Source organism: Phacochoerus africanus, chromosome 1 (genome assembly GCF_016906955.1).
Source record: "Phacochoerus africanus isolate WHEZ1 chromosome 1, ROS_Pafr_v1, whole genome shotgun sequence".
Lineage (NCBI taxonomy): Eukaryota > Metazoa > Chordata > Mammalia > Artiodactyla > Suidae > Phacochoerus > Phacochoerus africanus.
In genome coordinates this window covers 227,020,443-227,044,696 of record NC_062544.1, presented here as the reverse complement: position 1 = coordinate 227,044,696, position 24,254 = coordinate 227,020,443, and the positions used below count along the sequence as shown (strand labels likewise).

Genomic DNA, 24,254 nt, shown 5'->3' with positions numbered 1-24,254 from the left:
ATAACCAGATTCATCTTATAAAATCCTTAAAGTCATACTTCCTACCTTTCCTTGGTTAAACTTTCCTTACTCTCTACAGTATAAGCTCCTCATTTCTTAACCCTTCCTATGTCCTTGGACCATAGAGACAGATGTCATTCCCCTTACTGTTTTAATGCTGAGGACTTTGGTCCTTTGATCTGACTTTAATTAATATTTACAGATACATAATGAAATTCATTGTCACATTTCATCACGGCTATAATACACATCATATAAACCACCCTGAAAAATGGTAATTGGTGTCTTTTTAAATTCCATTTATCAGGGAACAACGAATACAATACATTACATACATATGAAGCATAAAAAAACCCTACCATATAACTTTAGAAGACACCCACTTACCATCCTGCAAAGGAGAAAATTCTGAGTTGCTCTTCTGCCTGGGTGGTGTTAACAACACAGCTGGCTCAAATATATGTGTCGGAAAATTGTTGGCCAGATTCCCACTTTCTGGAGGGTTTGGCACCTGAGATAGTTTAACAGGCAAATCTTCCTGTGGGAATTCAACCACTTCTTCCCCGCTGAACATCAATGGCACAGAGACATTAGCATTTACAACTGGACCCTCTGAAGAGGATGAGAGGCTGTTAGTACTTAAAGGAAATATGAGCATAATTCAGGTATTTATACTTAAATGCATTTCCACAGACGGCAAAATCATGTGGCTTCTAGATCCTCCACTTTCTAGTCTATATTCTCATTTACTAAAACTCATAGGCAAAGCTCCTGTGGGGCCAGCACTGGGAACAAATGGCTGTTTTTGAGAAAAGTGCTGAGGGCCTCCTGCCTTGAAGACCTGCCCTAGCCACTGACTTTATCTTGTGTAAGTCAAGTTTTAGAGTGAGCCACCTCTTAGAATCTCTTCTAAGAAAACACTCCTAAATACATAAAACACTCTTCTCACTAAGACACTCATCAAAGTATTACTTAAAGTAATAAACATGAAAAATCCTAAATGTCCTATTCAACCTACAGCACATGATGATGGTGCGTGAGGTGAAGAAAGACTTTCAAAGCATCACCACAAATGAATTAAAGTTATGCATTTCTGAAATTCAGTATTTTTTTTTCCTTTCCAAGACCATCTCTTCTCCTCCTGAATCCGGGGCACCATAATTAAGGTGTCAGCACTAAATTCCCACATGTCTAGGAAACTAGCTCAACTACTTTCTATTTGCATAACTTTGCCAAGTTACTAACCCTCTCTCTCTGCCTTAGTTTTCTCATCTACAAAATGGGGATAACAATGACACCTACCTCATAAGACTGAGTGAAAAATTCCTTTGAAAATTAGATGTGGAATCTACAAATTCAATGCAATCCCTATCAAATTACCAAGGTCATTGTTCACAGAACTCAAAAAAAAATATTTTAAAGTTTGTTTTGAAGCACAAAAGACCCAGGATAGCCAAAGACATTCTGAAAAAGAAAGATGGAGCTGGAGGAATCAGGCTCCCAGACATCAGACTATACTACAAAGCAACAGTCATCACAACTGTATGGTACTGGCACGAAGACAGAAATATAGATCAGTGGAACACGATAGAAAGCCCAGAATTAAACCCACTCACCTATAGCCAACTAATCTATGACAAAAGAGGCAAGAATATACAATGGAGAAAAGACAGCCTGTTCAACAAGTGGTACTGGGAAACTGGACAGCCACATGGAAAAGAGTGAAATTTGAACACTCCCTAAAACCATACACAAAAATAAACTTAAGATGGATTAAAGACCTAGATATAAGACCAGACATTATAAAACTCTCAGAGAAAAACATAGGCCAAACACTCTCCGACATAAATGACAGCAAAATCTTCTCAGATCCACCTCTTAGAGTAATGACAGTAAAAACAAAAATAAACAAATGGGACCCAATCAAACTTAAAAGTTTCGCACAGAAAAGGAAACCCTAAACAAAATGAAAAGACAACCCACAGAATGGGAGAAAATCTTTGCAAATGAATCAACTGACAAGGGATTCATCTCCAAAATTTATAAACAACTTCTGCAGCTCCATACCAAAAAAACAAACAACCCCATCAAAATATGGGTAGAAGATCTAAACAGACAGTTCTCCAAAGAAGACATACAGATGGCCAAAAAACACACGAAAAGATGTTCAACATCACTCATTATTAGAGAAATGCAAATCAAAACCACTCTGAGGTACCACCTTACACCAGCCAGAATGGCCAGCATCAAAAAGTCTACAAACAATAAGTGCTAGAGAGGGTGTGGAGAAAAAGGAACCCTATTGTTGGTGGGATTGTAAATTGGTGCAACCACTGTGGAAAACAGTATGGAGATTCCTCAGAAAACTAAACATAGAACTACCATTTGATCCAGCAATTCCACTCCTGGGCATCTATCCAGAGAAAACCATGACTCGCAAAGTCACGTGTACTCCGATGTTCAATGCAGCACTATTTTCAATAGCCAAGACATGGAAACAACCTACAAGTCCATCAACAGAGGAGTGGATCAAGAAGATGTGGTACATATACACAATGGAATATTACTCAGCCATTAAAGGGAACGAAATACCAGCATTTTTAGCAACATGGATGGACATAGAAATTATCATGCGAACGAAGTGAAGTCAGCCATACAATGAGACGCCAACATCAAATGCTTTCACTGACATGTGGAATCTGAAAAAAGGACAGACTGAACTTCTTTGCAGAATAGATACTGACTCACAGACTTCGAAAAACTTATGGTTTCCAAAGGAAATAGTTTGGGGGTGGGGGGATGTGCTAGGGTTGTGGGATGGAAATCCTATAAAATTGGATTGTGATGATCACTGTACAACTATAAATGTAATAAATTCATTGAATAATAAAAAAAATTAAAAAAAGAAAATTAGATGGGAGCTCTATTATGAGGAATTTAATGAGATAATATACGTAAAACACTATAAAATACTTGGCATAAGCAAGTATCCAATAAATATTAGCTGGAAATAGTAGTGGCAAATGTATTAGTGATAGTGCTGTTTATGCACAAATAGCCAATAATTACCTAGAAGTTTACAGTTTTGTTCACTCTCTAAATATTTTAATGCCAATCTGGAATAATAACATTATCCCACTCACCTGGATTGTCCGTATTTCTTCTACTTGTGACTACCCTTTCTAATGCCTGACTTTCTTTGTTATTTATTACAGGACAGGTCTTAATGGCATGTGTGAGTGATATAAGTTGTTCATCTGTTGTGATCATGTACTGCTGAAGTCTCGCCTAGAGAAATAAACAAAATAGAACAAAACAATAGGATAAAATAGAACAGAAAAAAGGACAAAAAAAGAACAATTAACACTACCATATCAGACAACATATCATCACCCAGGTCTGTATAACTGCATCATTGTTTTAAATAATCTAGGAACTTCAGACTTTGATTCAAATACTAAAACAGTGCATTCATAAGAATACATAATTATAAATATTTTTAAATTCCATGATATAGGAATGGAAATAAATCATGGAATATTAATAATTAATATACACTGTTACAATAATAAGAATTAATCTTTTCATAGGGCTTTCGATTTACAAAATCTCTTCATACAGTTGATACCTACTGAATCTTGAGCTACCCCAAGAGACAGATCTATCAGATGGAAGAAACATAATAGAACATTATACAGACATTTAAATTGATGAACATGAGCACTACAAAATTTTATGGTAATATATATAAAAATGTTAGGAGAAAAATATACATATATACATATATTACAGTTAACACTTGAACAACACAGGAGTTAGGAATACCAACCCTCTGCGCAGTTGAAAATCCTGGTATAGCTTTATAGTTTGCTCTCTAGGTTCCACATCCATGGAGTCAACCTACTGCAGGTGGTATATTATTGCAGTATGTATTTATTGGAAAAAAAATCCATATATAAGTGAACCAGCACAGTTAAAACTGGTTTTGTTCAAGGGTCAACTACATATATACAAACAGACATATATAGCTCCAGGATGTACAGACATTTGATAAAAGTCAGATGTGGTCTGAAATAAGAAGGATTATTAGTAGGGCTGTTGAATGAAATATACTAAACATTTTTATATCAGCCCAAATTTTTCCCAAATTCCATGCTCATATATCCAACGGTCAACTCAGCATCTTACAGACATAGGCTTCTCAAACTTAAAATGTACAAAACCAAACTCCTCCTAAATAACCCCACCTCATCATTAACAGCTCCATCCTTCTAGCTGCTCAATCCAAAATTCTGACTCTTCTCTTACATTTTCTCCTTCACCTCATATCCATCTAACCCATCAGCAAATCCTACTGGTTGACTTCCAAATACATTCAGAATTCAGTCACTTTTCACAATCAATCCCACTTCCAACCTAGACAAAGCTACCATGTCTCACCTGAATTATTCCAGTAACTCCTGTCTGTAATACTGTGCTTCTGTGTTTGACCACCTAAGGTCTAGTGCTAAACTGCTCCCATTGCGCAACCTGGGGCACCAGAATGGACTCAACAAGGGCACCACAGGACATTTTGAATTCTCAAGGGAAACACTGATGCTCAACATCTGTCTGGTACTGGTAACCTATTGGCTTGAAGCAGTTCATAGATGTAATATTAGATACATTCCTTTTGATGGTGTCATATCTTTGTGAAGCTGAATTCTCAGTAGTTGCTATGCTAAAAAGCAACACTGCAAAATTCATAGAATAGGAAATAAGAATGATGGTGTCTGATATGATTCCAAGCTTTAAGAAGTTGTACTATGCCCAAGAGGTACACATAGTCCATTAGTAAATGATTCTGGTTATTTAATCATTAAAAAAAATGTGGCTTTTTCTATCAATTTTCATTAATTTTTTTTACACATAGCATCCGAGTTGTTATGACACAAATACTAAGTTCTTTGAACGTAACTACTTAAGAAATGGAACTGTTGAGTGTTTCCTTGATCTAGGGGTGTCCTGAGACCCTGAGGGCACCTTGAGTACAGAAAGGATGGTGATCTCTGACCTAATGTCAGTGTAGCAGTCCCCAGAGCGATTCTCTTAAAACCTAAGTCAGATCATGTCTCTTCTCTACCCCAACCCTTCAGTGGTTTACCATGTCACTCAGAGCAAAGTCCTCACCCAGCCTGCAGGGCCCCACATGATCTGGTTTCCCTGGTCTGGTCTCCCCCTACACTCCCTGTCCCACATCCCACTCCTGCCACACTGGTCTCCTGGATGGCTTTGAGCTCAACAGCCAGGCTCTCACCTCTAGACCTTTGCCCTTGCTGATCCTCTCCCTCAACTGTTCTTCCCTCAGCCATTTACATGCTTGCTCCCTCGCCTCCTTCAGGCCTTTGCTCAACGTCACCTCCTCAGACAGACATGGCCCATCCTGTTTACACCTTCCCATCCTGGGCACTTCCTATACCCCTTACCTGATTTATTTTTCTTTATACTAGGTATAACCATCTAATTTACAATACACTTTTTTTTCTTTTCTTAAGAATTTATTTAGAATATAAGCTCAGTGAGGGCTAACATTCCTTTTTTGTTCACTACTGTATTTCCTGTACTTAGAACAGTGCCAGACCCACAGTAAGTGCTCAATAAAGATTTGTTGAACAAATTAGTACACCTTGAAAGAGCCCATCTTCCCAAGAAAATTAAAAACATATGTTCACACAAATACTCATACATGAATGTCCACAGCAGCATTATTCATTCAAAGTATTTTTAAAAAGCAGAAACAACTCAAAAGTCCTTCAGCTGATGAATGGATAAGCCAAATGTGGTAAAGCCCCATAATGGAACATTATTGGGCAATAAAGAGGAATGTAGTAAGTACTGACACATGTGACAACACAGATGAACCCCGAAAACATCAGGCTGAGTGAAAGAAGCCAGACACCAAAGATCATATATTGCATGATTCCGTTTATATAAAATATCCATATTAGGTAAACCTATAAAACATAAAGTAGATTTGTGGTTGCCAGAGGCTGAGGGGAGGAGAGAATGGAAAGTGAATACTAATAAGCTCATACTAAATGATAATCTGGGGTTTCTCTCTGGGATGATGACAATATTCTGGAGTTAGGTAATGGTGCTTATACACAACCTTGAACATACTAAAAAAAAAAAAAAATCCACCGACCTTCATATTTTTAAAAGTGAGTTAAATAGTATGCAAACTATATATCAATAAAAAACTGCAAGTCTTATCTCTAATGTCTATTGACACAAACACAGCTTGTCTACTAACTGTTGATTTTCTAGTTTTATTTATTTTCTGATAAATAAAAGTAATAATAACCACTATTTGAGAAAAAAAAAGATGAATAAAAATACTAAAGATACTACAAACAACTTCAAATAGCATATATTATAGGAGGCTTCCTCAAAGGGTAGCCTCTGCTGTTTTGAAATTAAAAAGTAGCCACCATAAGAGTTCCTGTCATGACTCAGTGTGTTAAGGACATGACATAGTGTCCATGAGGACACAGGTTCAATCCCTGGCCTCACTAGGTGAGTTAAGGATCCAGCATTGCTGCAAGCTGCAGCATAAGTCAAAGATGCAACTCAGATCTAATGTAGGCCGGCAGCTGCATCTCTGATTCAACTCCTAGCCCAGGAACTTCCACATGCTGTAGGCAGGGCCCTAAAAAGAAAAATAAAATAGTTACCATAAACACTCATTTCACATATTGGGTAAATGACTATAATAACTAACATTGGTATTTATCATTGAAAGGTAGATTCTATCTTCCCCAATAAACAGTAAGTTTCTTAAAGACAGTAGATTTATTCTATACACTATTTGTAGTCCAAGTTTCTACTATAGTACCTCCAATATAATAAATTGTTCAACAATAGTTACTATTGATGACAATAAAGACGTAAGTAATCACTTCAGTACAACTAAACCAAAGGTAGCCAGAAAATAATCTCACACATTCTTTTCAAACTTTTTAAAGTATAGTTGATTTACAATGTTGTCTCAATTTCTGCTGTACAGCAAAGTGACCCAGTCATATATATATACATTCTCTTTCTCATATTATCTTCTATCATGTTCTATTATAAGACATTAGATATAGTTCCCTGTGTTACCCAGTAAGATCACATATTCTTAAAGATGCTTTATACTACTAAACACAGAAAAGTCTGGGATTTCATCTGAGTACCTGGGTAGCAGTATTTTCTTCTCTAAGGAGAAGAATTTCAGCTGTCAGAGCATCAATGAGCTCTCGGTGATCACTTAATACTTGTTCCAGTTGCTGCCTTGTCTCTACTTCTTTACGCAGTTGGAGCTCACTCTACAAAAACAACATCAAATAAACTCCCATCCATAGCATCACATGTTGAAAACTGAGTTTCTCCTCAAAGCTATCAAAGAAGACAATACTTACAAAGTATATATTATGTGACAGTAATGAGAAGTAAATGCTTTTATTAAAAGGTTTAGGAGTTCCCGTCGTGGCGTAGTGGTTAACGAATCTGACTAGGAACCATGAGGTTGCGGGTTCGGTCCCTGCCCATGCTCAGTGGGTTGACGATCCGGCGTTGCCGTGAGCTGTGGTATAGGTTGCAGACGCGGCTCGGATCCCGCGTTGCTGTGGCTCTGGCGTAGGCCGGTGGCTACAGCTCTGATTCGACCCCTAGCCTGGGAACCTCCATATGCCATGGGAGCGGCCCAAGAAATAGCAAAAAGACACAAAAAAAAAGAAGAAACAGAAGTAAACAAATTGGCATTACATAAAAAAAAAAGGTTTATATTTCATTTAAAAGCGCTGCTTTAACCTCTTCCCTTCTATAAACAGACCACAATAAACAGAATGGTATACAGAATTAAGTAACTACAATTTTTGTAGAAAAGAGTGGATGGAAGTATGTATCATATCGCTAGAACAAATGTGGGCCATCTCTAGAAGGACACACTGGTATCTGGTAATGACAGCTGGCAACAAGGAAGCAAACAGGTTAAATGGAAGTTAATGGCAGGAATTAGATTTTTCATTGTACACTCTACTCTGTCTTTGAATTTCATAGCATGTAAATGTATTACCAATTCAAAAATTAAGTTTGTCAAAATATAATTGAAAATAAGTATCAAGTTTAAATGATTTAGCTGTGTGAAGCAAGTGATTAAAAAATACATGCTTCTAAGTACACTACTAGAGATTTCTGACTTATGAGTAGAAGAATGTTAAGACTGTTACAACTCTAACACTATAATAAATCTTGTAAAAGCACTTTTAGGAAGACAGCTCCAGAAAAATTGATACATGTAAATTAGGGTTGTGAATCAGCTTTTTTTTTTTTTTTTTTAACAATAAAATTTCCTTAAATGGTTTTTGGCCATATTTGCTTAACAAATTTAAATACATAAAAAATAAATAACAGCTTAAATAGATTTTTTAAAAAGATGTAATACATAACCAATTCTAATTCCACAACTAAGGACTGTTTATTATTCACAAATAAATTAAAGAAACAACTCTTGCATGTGTTATAAATTACTTTCACAAAAAAAAAGGTCCCCCACTTCAGACACTGAAGCAAAGCCCAAGTTACCAGTGACACAGATGACATGAAGAATTTTCCTCATCTGTGTCCACAGGCAAGCCCTTCTCCAAACTGAAGTGGGAGCCGCAAGCAGGGAAAAGCAGTAGAATGAGGACACATTTAGTAGTTCTAATTAATCTAACTGCCAAACAGGGATATCAAGTATTAACACAAGATAAAATTTTGTTTATAACAGATTTACCTTAGTAATATATTTTACTAAAGCTCATATTAAAATCAGCATCACTTATCTGATGTATCTATCAGGATGTACAAGAAAATTAAGAGGATAAACTTTTACTACAGATCGTCTAAAGCTGGGGTATTTTAAACAAAGCTATTCAAATTCGACCATACCGTATTTGGAGACTGCAGTAATTCAAGTGTAGAAGGGAAAAACCCACCATTTCTGCCATCAGTCTGGCAGAAGAGGTGACTGTAATAACCTCACACTCTCACCTCTTTAAGGTACCGAACCAGGCGACAGAGGGAGCTCACGAGTGACAGGGTGAAGCCAGTGAGACCCTGACTGTTCTGGAGCTTCTGGACCTCACGTCCTGTCCATCGCTCATATTCTTCCATTTCATGTTCCACTTCGTGTATCATGTGTTTGAGGACATCCAGGCTGAGGTTATTGCTATTCGGTAAGTCTGTAGAGGCTGTGCTGGCTGATAATGTGCTATTCTTCTGCTTGGAGGGAGCACACGACTCTGGTTTTCTTTTCACTGATAATGTAGAAGTCATTCTATGTTAAGACCAGGAAAAACTATACTAGAAAAATGTCTTACTGCTGTTCACAATTTATAAAAGGTTTTTAATAGGTTATCATCATTTTCTCAAAAAGAGTCTATTGTTTAAGCCAGATTTACACTATCTATAAGGAATGAGGGAGAACAACCTTTCGAGAGTTACATGGACTAAAAGGAGGCACTGCCTGGCTACCATTCAACAAACTCTTACTTAGTAGGATCCAACTGGATGAGTTTAAGGGAAAAAACAAACACTACAAGACTAAGAGCTATCTCAAGTTACATGTTCAACAATTCATCTTTGTAAATTAAAAGAGACTGAACCTTTATTTAACAGCTGTTTTTGCTTCCTTGAGTTCAGCACTTGTCCCACAACATAACTTGAGTCCAGAGTCTCAGTAGAGTCTTCAGGTCGAAGCCTGGTATGGATTTTCTTAACAGCATTGGTAGCATTCAGAGCAGCTAAGAAAAAGAATATTTTCAAAAGTCTCTCAAGCGAACAACAAAAAATTTTTAAGCATTTCAATTGACAGGTCAATCAGTATTTACTCAGGCTAAGACAGTCAAAACTCAAGTACCATTCCTTCAAAAATGACTGTGTTGGAGTTCCTGCTGTGGCACAATGGGACTGGCTGTGTCTCTGCAGTACCGGGACACAGGTTCAATCCCCCACCTGGCACAGTGTGTTAAAAGGATATGAGTAGGAGTAGGAGTTCCCGTCGTGGTGCAGTGGTTAACGAATCTGACTAGGAACCATGAGGTTGCAGGTTCGGTCCCTGCCCTTGCTCAGTGGGTTAACGATCTGGCGTTGCCGTGAGCTATGGTGTAGGTTGTAGACGCGGCTCAGATCCTGCGTTGCTGTGGCTCTGGCATAGGCTGGTGGCTACGGCTCCGATTAGACCCCTAGCTTGGGAACCTCCATATGCTGCAGGAGTGGCCCAAAGCAATAGCAAAAAGACAAAAAAAAAAAAAAAGGGATATGAGTAGCCACAGCATAGGTTGCAACCATGGCTCAAATCTGATCCCTGGCCCAAGAACTCCATATGCCATGGGACAGCCAAAGAAAAAGAAAAAAAAAAAACAAAAAACTGCATTTAAGAAAGCACATAATAAAGTAAGCTACTGTTCTGTGGGAAATAATACAATTGGGGACCAAACCTTTTTGTTCTCCTGATGGAGAAGCAGATAATGGGGTTCCTGAAGAGGCTGGTACTCGTGACTGTGTTGCTATTTTTTGCTGAATATCAGTCCATAGTTTATTAATTAACTCAGAATTATCTTCCTTTAGTTGGTGGAGAAACCTATAAATTATGGGACAATGGCTATATTAGAATTAATAAGTGTCATCATTTAAACTGTTCAACTGTTTACATGTTTGATGTGAAGGAACTTTTAATAATTCATAATCAAAGAAAAATATGTTTTACTTTAACTTATTAAGAACTAAAAAGCCATCTTCTCAGTATTAGAAGGAATCATTCCATCTCCCTCACCCCTGCCTCATCTCCCCCATAGCCAACAGCTATGTTGGCTCCTAAAGCAGAAGTGATAGCCTTTTCTGAAGTTTTGTGCTACAGGCTCTGTCCACCTCTTTCTTCCTCTAGAGAAAAGACATGGCTTGGTCCCTTCCACTTTCTTTCTTTCTTTTTTTTTTTTTTCCAAACTCCATCAGACACCCTTCCACTTTCAATGAAGGAGCAATTTTCGGGGCACGGTCTCCACTCATCTCTGAAGTAAAGTGATTGGAGCAGACCCTGCCTATGTATGGTGGGGAGGTGGGGAGAGGGAGTGAGAACTGCAGTGTAGGGGGTGAAAGAGCTAAGTCTTGCTGTAATAGCTTTATCATCGATAAAAATGACTAACCGTCTAACTCTTTATCTATTTCCCAATTGGACTAATACTTAAAAAAGAAATGGGGCCAAAAAGTGGAAACAACCAAATGTCCACCAGCTGATGAATGGATAAGTAAAATGTGCTCTAACCATACAAAAGAACATTATTCAGCCATAAAAAGGAATGAAGTGCTAGCACACCACGATGTGGATGAATCTTAAAAATGTGTAAAAGAAATAAGACACAAGGAAGCATATATTGCATGATCCTGGAAATATCCAGAATAGGCAAATCTATAGAGATAAGAAAAAACAGATTTATCTAATAGATTAGATAGAGCTGAAAGGTTTGAGAGGAAATGGGATTTGACTGTTAAAGAATATGGGGCTTCTTTGCAGGTAATGAAAATGTTCTGAAATTGACTGAAATTTCAAAATGTTCTAAAATTGCACAACTCTGTGAATACACTAAAATTTTTTAAATATTATACTTATTTATATTAATATTAAATAGGTACATTGAATTAATGTTTCATTAATTAATATTGTATAATATTAAACAGGTATGTTGTATGGTATGTAAAGTATAAATCAGTGAAACTGCTATGGGAAAACAACAACAAAGACAGAGGAAAGGGTAAGTATTATCTAGTGGCTCCACAAACTTCAACCTAGAACACTTTTAAGCAACCTGTAGATAGTACATTGAACATTAGTTGCTACAAAATTTAGTTAGCAAAAGGTCTATAATGTGGTTTATTCACATTATGGCTAGTTATCAAACACTAGAAAGACTCCTCTGTAAGACCATGGATAAATCCCAAGAAAAGTATTATAATGTGATTTCTGGACAAGTTGGGAAAATCCAGACCACTTTGAACACCCATTACTCTCTCTAATGTTTATACTTTTAAGACTTGTGTTATATCAAATAACAACAAAATCAAACAATAATATCTATATAGGGAGATACCCAAAGATACCCATAACCTAATTCCTAGAACCTATGAAAGTTACTTTATCTGCCTAAGGCAGGACTTTGCAGAAGTTAAGGATCCTGAGATAGGGAGATGACCCTGGATTATCTACATGCAATCATATGCTCCCTCAACAAGGAAGCAGAGGGCGATTTTCACACACACAAAAGGAGAAGGTGATATGAAGATGGAGGCAGAGACTGGAGTTACGTGGACACAGGTGAAAGCACACCATGAGCTACCAGAAGCTGGAAGAAGTAAGGAAGGGATTCTACATTAGAGTATCCAGAGGGAATATAGCTCTATCAACACCTTCATTTCAGTCTAACGAAACCGATTTAGGATTTCTGGCCTTCTACCAAGTTTGTGGAAATTTGTTAATGCAGCCCCAGAGAGTTAATACAGATTTTGGTATCTGGATATGAGGTGCTGATGGAACAAATACATAAAATATGCGAAAGTAGCTTTGGAATTGGATAATGGGCAAAGACTGGAATAATTTTTAGATGAAACAGAAAAAGCCTGTTTGCCTTAAAAAGACTATTGGTAGAAATAGGAATGTTAAAAATTCTTCCAGTGAGAGCTCAGGAGGAAGTGGGGAGTATGGTAGAGAAAGCCTATATCATCTCAGAAATGTTGCTAGAAATATGAATATTAAAGGAGCTTCTGGTAAGGATTTAGAAGGGAATGAGAAACATACTATTAAAAACTGAGAAAAAGGCAACCCTTACTATAAACTGGCAGAAAAGTTAGCTGAATTGTGTGGAAAGCAGAATCTGTAAGCAATCAAACTGGGTATTTAGCTGTCAAGGTCTCCAAGCAAAGTATTGAACATGCAGCCTGCTTTCTCCTTGATGTTTAAAATGAAATGCAAGAGGAAAGAGAGAACTGAGAGAAGAACTATTAAGCAAAAAGGAACCAGGATTTGATTTGAGAAATTCTCAAGACTCTCTAGATTGCAAAAGATGCTCAAATTAGGAGTCAATGTTAGGAAAGCATGCTCTGGAGAGGACAAATGGATAACCTTTCACTACTTCTAAAGAGATGAGGCATGTGACTCATAGATTCCCCTCAATGATCTCAGCAGAAGCCAACAACAAAAAGGGGATTATCCTGGAAAGATCTATGGAAGACCTCTTATCTAAGGGCACACTTTCCTACGACATACACAGGAGACCCATAAGATCTTTTGAGAATGAGAATGATTTACCAGCAGAAATACTGTGAGCTTGTACTGAAACAGACAGAGAGAGATGAAATGAAGAAATAGTGTCAAACTCCTAAAATTCTCCAGATAGAAAACAGGCTGATAAAATTACTCAGGGGTAAGTAAACATGTGCTCCAAGAAAAAGGAATAATGATTTCAAAGCCAGGGATGCAGGTATAGAGTCCAGATTCACAGGCAAAGAAGCCAACGTCAAAGCCACAGGGACAGAGGACAGAGCCATGGACCCAAAAGGTGAAGCCTGGAGCCACGGAAGATTATTATCAGGCCTCGAAATCTTATAAAATTTGCTCTGCTGGATTGGGACTAGTGACTCATTTCTTCCTTTGATTTTCTCCCTTTTAGAGTAGGGATAGCTACAATTATTATCATCCCATGCCTGTTCCATCACTGTAGTCTGAAAGCAGATAACTTGTTTTCTAGTTTCACAGGACTGATGGAGAGGAGTACTGGCTCAGGTGGATCATATCCAGAGTTTTACCCATGTCTGAATTAGATGACGAGATTTGGTTGAGTTGATAATATTTAGATGAGATTTTCGAACTTGAGTTAATATTGAGACATTGGAGGATATTGGAATGGGATGAATGTAAATTTTGCCCGTGCGCAGGTGGACTGAACTCAGGGAATACTATATCCACACGGCCTACAGCATGAGTTTCATCTGACTCAGAGAAATCAACCAAAAATTAACTAGAGAAACATCATAAAAGGACTGATATTGAGCAATGAATATATTTAATATATTTAATGGCAGTTCTTAGATTAAAACAAAAACAGACATACAGAAGGAAAAATAATATGTAAATGTCTTATGATCTGTCAAAGCAAAAAAGAAAATGCAGATAAAAAATGAGGAGGAGGTTGTAAAGAAAGAAAGGGAAAAATGGGAATGTAGCAAAAGTCGTTGCACAGGCAATAGATGGAAGTCAAAAAGAGCACTGAAAACCAACCTGACAGTGAAAGTCTGAATAAGAAAACAAGGAACTAACAGCTCTATAAATAGTAGACATAAAGCAGCTAGCATTAGAACACAATTACAAACTTCCTAAATATAAAAGGAATTTTTAAAAAGAACAGAGGAGTTCACATCATGACTCAGCGGAAACGAATCAGGCTAGTATCCATGAGGATGTGGGTTCAATCCCTGGCTCTGCTCAGTGAGTTAAGGATCTGGCTTTGCTGTGAGCTGTGTTGTAGGTCCCAGACAAGGCTTGGATGCCACACTGCTGTGGCTGTGGCGCAGGCCAGCATCTACAGCTCAAATTCGACCCCTAGCCTGGGATATTCCATGTGCCACAGGTGCAGCCTAAAAAAGCAAAACATAAATAAATTAATTAAAATTAAAATGAACAGAGAAAGCATCTCACAGAAATAAAACTGTAATTAAAGTATGATACACAATAGTATCATAAAATAATACCACAAAATTGACCCCAAACATATTAACCACATCAATACATGTTACAAGCTCACTTCACCAATTAAAAAAAATTTCCAAACTGGCTAATAAGGCAAGACCCAGTTCTGTGTTGAATACAAGAGACACACCTAGTACACAGTAATTCAGAAAGGCCAAAAATAAAAGAATGAGAAAAAGTGAACCAGGCAATTAGAAAAAAGAAAAAAGTAGAGGTTTTGTTTCTGTTATCAAAGTAGAATGAAGCCAAGAAGCATCAAATATGACACTTTTATAATGCTAAAAAAGTCATAATTCACAATGAAGATATAATACACATGGATATCCATGTATCAAAAAGATAGCAACCCCCATCTTTATAAGGATAGAGGTATTTAATTCCAAACAGAATTAATTATTTAAACATTAAAAGCAAAGAAAGAAACTAATACTAATAGTGAGAAACTTTAAAACGCTCTTCTTAATATAAGATAATGGCAAAAAAAAGATACAAAAGTAACAACAATCAACAAAGCAGTATATTATGGATATACATTTAGAACTTTAAACCTTGTTAATAGAGACTATACCTCTTTTCAAGCATACACATGAAACATTCACAAAAATGCAATCATATATTCGGTCACAAAGAAAGCATCATTAAGTTCCACAAGTAGAAGTATTACAAACCCACACTCTGAAGGCAATAAAGCTAGAAATAACTGCACAAGAAAACAAAGACACTCTTCCATCTGGAAACTTAAAAATGAAACAAACAAACAAAATCTATTAAATAACTCTTAGGTAAAAGAGTGAGTAAAAACAAATTATCTGATTTCTAAAATAGCAAATCAGTACATATTTGAATGTATAAAACATATTTAAGGCAGTGATCAGAGAAACATTCAGAACCTTAAACATGTTTACTAATTAAAATAAAAGAATGAAAATAAGTGTATTAAATTCCCAACTCAAAAATCTTGAAAGAAAGAAAGCTCAAGAAAGAAAATAAAAATAAAAGCAAAAATTGAAGAGGAAGAAATCAGAAAAATAATAGCTGTAGTTAATAAATCCAAATCCTGTTTCTTTGAAAATTTAACAAAATAGACCAACCACTAACTAACCTAATTTTCAAAAGGGGGGAGGACCAAGAAGTGACAAGGGGGAGATAAGCAATGAAAGAGAAGGCATTTTTTTAGACGTACAGAGATTTTTGCACACCTTTATGGAAATACATTGATAAACCTAGGTGAAATAGACAATTTTCTAAGAAAATGTAATTTATAAAAATTGATCTGATACAGAAGGCTTAGATAATCCAGTCTCTATAGAAGAAATAGTTATTATGGCACTTCCCCACAAAAAAACACCAGGCTCAGTCTCACAGAGGAATTCTATCAGACCTTCAAAGTAGAGATAGTCCCAATGCTACTGTTCCAGAACTTAAAGAATTTAGAAAACCTTCCAGCAGATGCTTCTCATGAAGTATGACATTGTTACCTCAATCTGATATTGTATATTTTAAAATTATAGATAATACCATTTATGAATATCAATGCAAGAAAACTAAATAAAATGTTAATATACAACATCCAACACCACAATAATGAAAATAATATGAAAAAAGAAATTTATTTCAGGAATGCAAGGATAGTTCAATAATAAGGCATCTGTAATATAACGGACAATATTAATAGGTCTAAGCAGGAAATGCATGTGATTATCTCTATATAATGTTGAAAAAGTCTTTGACAAAATTCAATGCTTGTTTCGGGTGGAAAAAAAAAAAACTCAGGAAAACAGGATTTGAAAATTGTTTTTAAAATTTTTTTAAAGACCTGAGTACTGAAGGTAGCACTTTACTTAAGAGGAAACAACAGTATTATTTTCACAGATCAGAAGCAAAACAAGGATCCTCCCTATTTCCACTATTATTTATCACTGTCCCTTAGCTACTGCAGTATACAAAAGAAACCAATTAAAGATATAAGACTCAGGAAACAAGTAAAACTATGTGTATTTGCAGATACACCATAAAATACCCAGAAAACCCAAGAAAATCAATGCTAAAACTAACTCAACCAAGATTCAATAACATAGCATAATATCAAGATAACACACTGAAATCAATGACCATCTTAACACAAACTAGTTGGAGGGTGAAATGGAAGAGAAATCCCCATTTAAAATAGTAACAACAACAACAAGGATACTTAGGAATAGTCTTAAGAAATAAACAAACATATGAAAAAAATTAAAAGTCTTCAAAAACAAAAAGATAGACTTTTAACAAATAGAAAAACAAGGAGTTCCTACTGTGGGGCAGTGGAAACAAATCTGACTAGCATCCACGAGGATGTGAGTCCCATCCCTGGCCTCACTCAGTGGGTTAAGGATCTGGCATTGCCATGAGCTATGGTGTAGGTCACAGATGTGATTTGGATCTCTTGTTCCTGTGGCTGTGGTGTAGGCCAGCAGCCGTAGCTCCAATTCTCGACTCCTTGCCTGGGAACCTCCATATGCCACATGTGCCGCCCCAAAAAGGAAAGAGAGGAGAGAGAGAAAGAGAGAAAGAGAGAGAGAGAGAGGAAGGAAGGAAGGAAGGAAGGAAGGAAGGAAGGAAGGAAGGAAGGGAGGAAGGAAGAGAGGAAGGAATGGGAAAACATACTTTGTCCTTGGATAGTAAAACCCATCATAATAAAGATGTCAGTTCTTTCCAGTTAACTTATTAATATAATAAAAATAACAATAAACTTCTTTTGGAAGGTAAATAAATCAATACTAAGTTCACACAGAAAAATATGAATAGGATAGCCATTTAGGAAAAGACAAAAATCAGTTCCATACTTCATACAACATACCAAAATAGACTATGAATGGATCATAGAACTAAATGTAAAAAATAAAATCACACAGTATTAGAAGAAAACATGAGTGAATTCCTCTAAAACCAGTCTTAGGGAAGAAGTTCAACCTATGATTCAAGATTCAAATGCAAAAAAAAAAGAATAATAGATTCAAACTATATATACATGTATTCTTAAATCTTTTGCTTATTAAAGAAAATTTCATCACAAATTCAAAAGACACAAAATGGGAGAAAATACACCATATTAACAGATAAAAGACTTAATACCCTTAATAGATAAAGAATGTTTACAAGTTAATAAAAAGGACCAAAACCCTAAAAGTAAAATGGGCAAAAATATGAACAGGCAATTCATTATAATATCCCTTAAATATATGAAAATATTTTCAATTTCACTTAGAAAGGCAAAGTAAAACTACACTGAGATAACATTTCTCACCTATAAAATCAGCAAAACTCAAGAAATCTGACAACACACTCTGGTACAGGCACTCTCATATATTGCCAGTAGGAGTGCAAAACACTGCAACCCTCATAAAGCAGAATTTAGAAATTTATAAACAAAATTATATAGCATCTACCTTTTAACTCCAAAATTCCACTTCTAGCAATTTATTCTAAATATAGACCTCCAATAATACAAAATGCATATGCACAAGTTATTCACTGAATAATCAATTGAAAAACATTGCAAGCAATCAAATATATATACATGTATACATATATATAGTGTTAGGAAAACTGGATAAAGATGTGCAAAAGAATGAAACTGGACCCCTATTTTACACCAGTCACAAAAATTAACTCAAAATGGATCAAAGATTTAAACATAAGACCTGAAATACTAAAACTCCTGGAAGAAAACATAGGGGAAGCCCATAGACCTTGGTCTTGGTAACAATTTTTTTTTTTTTTGGATCTGACACCAAAAGCACAAGCAAAAAAACAAAAATAAATAAGTAGAACTATATGAAACTAAAAAAGCTTCTGCACAGCAAAAGAAACAATCAACAAAATGAAAAGGCAACCTATGGGATGGGAGAAAATACTTGCAAATTAAATATTTCATAAGGGGTTAATATTCAAAATACATAAAAACAACTTGATAGCAAACAAACCCCCAAAAAACACAAATTTTTAAAATGAGCAGAGGAGTTGGACAGACTTTTTTTTTTTTTGGCCACAACCACAGCATGTGGAAGTTCTCGGGCCAGGGGTTGAATCTGCACAGCAGTTGCTGGCCTACACCACAGCTGCAGCAACATGGGATCCTTAACCTGCTATGCCTCATGGGAACTAGAACAGACATTTTTCAATAGCCAACAGGTACATGAAAAGGTGCTTGATATCACTACTTGTCAAGGAAATGCAAATCAAAACCATAATGCAATATCTCTTTACACCTGTAAGAATGGCTATCATCAAAAAGTCTAGAGATAAGTAAGTTTTAACGAAGATGTGGAGGAAAAGGGAACACTTGTGCACTGCTGGTGGGAATGTTAACTGGTACAGTCACTGTGGAAAAGTGTGGAGGTTCCTCAAAAAATTAAAAATTTAACTACCATATGGTCTAGGATTCCTACTTCTGGGTATACATGCAAGGGAAATGAAGATAGGACCTCAGAGAGAGATCTGCACTTCCATGCTCACTGCAGCATTATTCACTATAACCAAGACATGGGACCAACCAAGTGTATGTCAACACATGAATAAATGAAGAAACCGTGAGATACACATGTCTATATGTACACATGTGTGCATATATATATGGATATATATACATATACCCACAGTGGAGTATTATTCTGCCATGAGAAAGAAGGAAATGCTGTCATTTGTGGCAGAGTGGACGAACATGGAGGGCATTACACAGAGAAAAATAAGTCAGAGAAAGACAAATGCTGTATGATATCACTTATATGCAGAATCTAAAAAAACTGAACTCATAGAAAACGAGTAGTGGTTACAGGAAGCTGGGAGGCGGGGGATATGGGAAAATAGTAAAAGGGTACAAATTTCCAGTTGTAAGATGAATAACTTCATGTACAACATGATGATTATAACTGTATTATATACTTGAAAGTTCCTAAGTGAGAAGATCCTAAATGTTTTCACCACAAAAACGAAATGGTAACTAAATACTGTAATGGAAGCATTAACCAAGTATGATGGAAACCATTTTGCGACACATATGTATCAAATCAACATGCTATCCACCTTAAACTTATACAGTATTATATGTTGACTATATCTCAATAAAGCTGGAGGGAAGAATTTGCTTTAGAAGAAAGGAAGGATGTAGATATTTAAGCCACATATACATACATGTCTGCATTTGTGTTGGACTGACTGCTTAGAGAGTTCTCCAGCTCATTCTCACTTTCTTCTGACTGGCTGTCAACAGCTCCTTCTTCATCATCATCTACTTCATTAAGAGCCTTTCTCAACACAACAATAAAATAATGGCACAAATTGGTTATATACACACTCATCCTTTCTTTCTTTTTGTGATAGCAGAAGAGGTCCTGCCTTCTAAGGGCCAATCCCTCCATATGTGTTCTAGAACCCAAACCCTCTCACTGCCTCCTAGTTCCCCATTGCTCCTCTCTCCTTCATCTTCAGCTTCTCCTTACTGACTTCAGCTCATCCACATTTAAATTTCAGGCTCTCCCACCTTATCCCGACATACAGTTGCTTCATGCTACCATCGATCTTCTCTCTTTGTGCCACAGAGAGAAAGAGCCATCCCTCCATTTCTCACTCACCATCTATGCCCTGCAACTGAGCTTCAGCCCTGCCACTCCATTTCACCCACTCTACAAGGTCAACATCAACATGCTTGTTCCCGTCAAATGGATATTTCTCTCTCTGCCTCCCCTTACCTCTCATGTATTAGACATCAACACCACTCATTTCTTTCCTTCAAAATCTTCCTTCTAAAATTTTATTTACATTTCTATGATACTGTATTTTCTTGGTTTTCTTCTTCTTTTGACTGTTCCTTCCCAATCTCCTTTACTGGTTCTTTTTCTACCCTTCCCTTATATTTGATGTCACTCAAGGTCCTCCTTTTGCACCTTTTCTCCTCTCATCGGACTCATTTCTGTATGATTGTATCTAATTCCAAACGTGACCGCAAGCCAAATGCTGTTAATTTCCCAATCTCTATCTTCACCCAAATCCCTCTTGAGTCCTCAACATTTATATCCAACTGCCCAAAAGATATTCCCAGGAGAACATCCTACACACATATACACAACATGTCTGAAATTTACCATTTTCCTAAGCCTCTCCTGTCATTTTTACAGAAACCTTGCTCCTGCCATGTTACCAAGACCATGAACAGTATCGCCATCTACTCTAACCAGCAAACTGGAAATTATCCTTCTTTTTCATCCATCACATCCAATGAGTCACCCAGTCCTGTCAATTCTACCCCTTTTAGATTAATCTCTGAAACCCATCCCTTTTCCCCTCTTCCTCCTTCCCTACTGCCACTGCCTTGGGTCAGTTCTCACCACTTCTCATTAAGATTCCAACCTGAGTCTTCTCACCAGATCTTCTCGCCAGTCTTAGGCCTCCCCAATCCATCTTACACACTGTCAATTTCACCATGACTGTGCTCTTCTTAAAACCCTTTGGTGGCTCTACTCTTAGCCACTTCACAACCTAGCTCCTCCTTGTCTCTCTGACCTCGGCTCTTGCCACTTCCCCAGCCTCACCATAGAGACCATGATCATCTGAAAGCTAATGCTGCAATAAATGCCAAAACATAAATGGTTTTTGGCTGTGGATAAGGTTAATGGGGTTTGGCTATTTAAAATATGTGTAACATTCTACTTAATTGCCTTCATAAGTAGAAAAAGCACTTATATCATTCTGGACCTTGTAATTCCCTAGGATCATCCATCTAATTGAAGATTCTCCTTTTTTTCAAAGAGGATATAAATATCAAGAAATTGCATTAAATAGGTACTGAGACCTAGTCATTCATCAAAAAATTGATTTAATTTTTTAATTTTTTCAATTCTTCATGGGCTTTTAAAACTATCTCAAAATTCTAAACATTTTAGTTAATTAACAGATCCAATTAGGTTAAGATACAGCTAATTAATGTTTTGCTACTACATTTTTTCCATGTGCTTGCCAATAAATTCCAAGTTTCTTGAGGAGCTGCTTTTAAAACAAACTAATACATTAGAAGAGACTAAGTTTTTGTTTTGGGGTTTGTTTGGGTTTTTTTGCTTTTTAGGGCCACTCCCACAGCATATGAAAGTTCCCAGACTAGGGGTCAAATCAGAGCTACAACTGCAGGCTTACACCACAACCACAGCAACGTGGGATCCAAGCTGTGTCTGCAACCTACACAGTACCTCATGACAACACTGGATCCCTAACCCGCTGAGCAAGGCAGGGATCGAACCCACATCCTCATGGATGCTAGTCAGATTTGTTTCCACTGAGCCACAATGGGAACTCCAGGGACTAAGATTTAATGAAGAACTAGTATCTGGTATTATGCTGGGCACCTTATATAACCTAAGTCAGCTGATCCTCACAACAATCATAGCAGGTATGTCCCAATCCTATTTATCAAAAAATACTTATTTAAGCCAACTCAGGTACCTTGAGAAATCAACTCAATATCAAACAGCTAGTAATAGAATATGAACACAGATTCACTTGGCTCCAAAGGTATAAGCAGAACGACTTTCTGTTGTTTCCTATTTGTAGATGGTGGCACAGTCTCATGTAACCTAGACTTGAATGCCACCTCTGATGCTAACTAGCTGTGCAATCTTGGACAAGTCAATTTTTCTGTGCCTCAGTTTTTTCATCTGCTAAATGCGGATAATAATAGTAACTGGGAGTTCCTGTCGTGGCTCAGTGTAACAAACCTGAGCTCTGGCTCCACTCAGTGAGTTAAGGATCTGGCATTGCCATGAGCTATGGAGTAAGGTGCAGATCCTGCATTGCTGTGGCTGTGGTATAGGCCAGCAGCTATAGCTCTGCTTCGACCCCTAGCCTGGGAATTTCCATATGCCATGGGTACGGCCCTAAAAAAACAAAAAACAAACAAACAAAAAAATTAGTTAACTACCCCCTAGGTAAGCACGCAATAAATGTTAGCTATTACTATCCAGTCCTATCTTTTTTAGTACAAGCATTAGTCACAGAAAATGTATTATGCTTGAATAAGAACAATTCTAGCAATCATAAGTTGGTATTTAGATATTAAAGCTTTTGAAATGTTTATCAAAATGCCTGTCTACATTAAACTTAATTTCAGCATGAACATTATGGCTGTGTGCGAGCATATTACCTGAGGCTCTACAACAGATTCACTAAGAATGGCCTTGGCAACCGGGTCTTGATTTACCACAATTGGACCTTGAGAGGAATCAGGAGCCATTGTTATATTCGGAAACCCTGCAGAAGGAAAATAAGTCATGATGATTTTGTTTCATTTAATTACATTGATTTCACATGTACTATACACTGCCATAAGTTTGCATCATCATATGAAAATCTTAAATAACAATAATGACAACTCACACTTATATAGTGCTTGCTATATGCCAGGCACTTTTCTAAATGTTTTTACATATATTCAATTGTTTCACCCTCGCAAAATTCCATGAAGTTGTTCCCATTATTATTTTACATATGGGTAAACAGAATCTCACAGATGTGAAGTAACAGGCACAGAAATCAAACTAGTGACTGGCCAAGCCAGAATTCAGACCTTAAACTAAAGCCTCGTCATCTGTTTTTTACGGATTAATATACACATCAAAGTGAAAAATGTTGTATAGTTATACACGGGAGGCACAGTTCCTTTCAGAGAGAGACTGAAGTTGCTTTAGGTTTCAAATTAAGCTTTACTCAAATTACATACAAAACAGATACTGTAATTATATGATAACTTAATACTAATAAGCTGAAAAATTCATATTTTAAATTAGGAAATCTTACACATTTCACAAAGTATTTTAGAAAATAATAACAATTTACTTTTCCTTAACTGAGTAATTTTAATAGTTAATATTCTTTGTGAAAATATTAATATTCTTTGTGAAAAGCACATAAATTATAATAAATCTGTGCCTAACAACCCTTATATACTATTCACTCCAGAAAACACGTAATATAAATAATACAATGGCTAAAAAAACAATTTTAAATTCTTTCAAATAGCCAGGTGTGGGCTATGGCCGTTAATAAGATAAAGAAATTTTGTTTGATGTGAATACTTTACCTGTGCGCCTACGAGGAAAATCAACAAACAAATCTTTTGCTGTAGCCATCAAATGATCAGATTTTTCCAATACATCCTGCATCTGGTATTGATCAGAAAGAATCTAAAGATGTGTTAATGATAAATATTATTATTCAGAAAAATGTATATACTTAACAAATCACAGAGGAAAAGTCATACAAAGCCAGGAGCATAAAAATAACTTAAAATCCTTCAGTGGCAATACCACTAAGAACCAGTAGATGGAGCTATTACAATAATTAGTGGATTCCAAATGCTTGGCTTCAATTTAAGCCATAATCTCAAATGCATGAATCTTTGCTGTTTCTACCTCTAAAGTGATTTCAT

General features: G+C 36.5%; 1 protein-coding gene across 2 annotated transcripts in view; it reads right to left on the bottom strand.

The window, feature by feature from the left end:
• The window catches only part of SPICE1 (spindle and centriole associated protein 1), a 57,452-nt gene that overhangs the window by 10,245 nt on the left and 22,953 nt on the right, over nt 1-24,254 (bottom strand). Inside the window, exons 5-13 of one of the 2 annotated variants that reach the window (XM_047792310.1) lie at nt 23,907-24,009; nt 22,971-23,077; nt 19,973-20,085; nt 10,503-10,645; nt 9,669-9,806; nt 9,055-9,320; nt 7,215-7,346; nt 3,144-3,288; nt 388-612 (exon numbers count right to left, since the gene is read on the bottom strand). In XM_047792310.1, coding sequence (XP_047648266.1) covers nt 388-612; nt 3,144-3,288; nt 7,215-7,346; nt 9,055-9,320; nt 9,669-9,806; nt 10,503-10,645; nt 19,973-20,085; nt 22,971-23,077; nt 23,907-24,009 — 1,372 coding nt within the window. The remainder of the gene's footprint in view (nt 1-387; nt 613-3,143; nt 3,289-7,214; nt 7,347-9,054; nt 9,321-9,668; nt 9,807-10,502; nt 10,646-19,972; nt 20,086-22,970; nt 23,078-23,906; nt 24,010-24,254) is intronic. The other variant, XM_047792319.1, reaches the window with a different exon arrangement.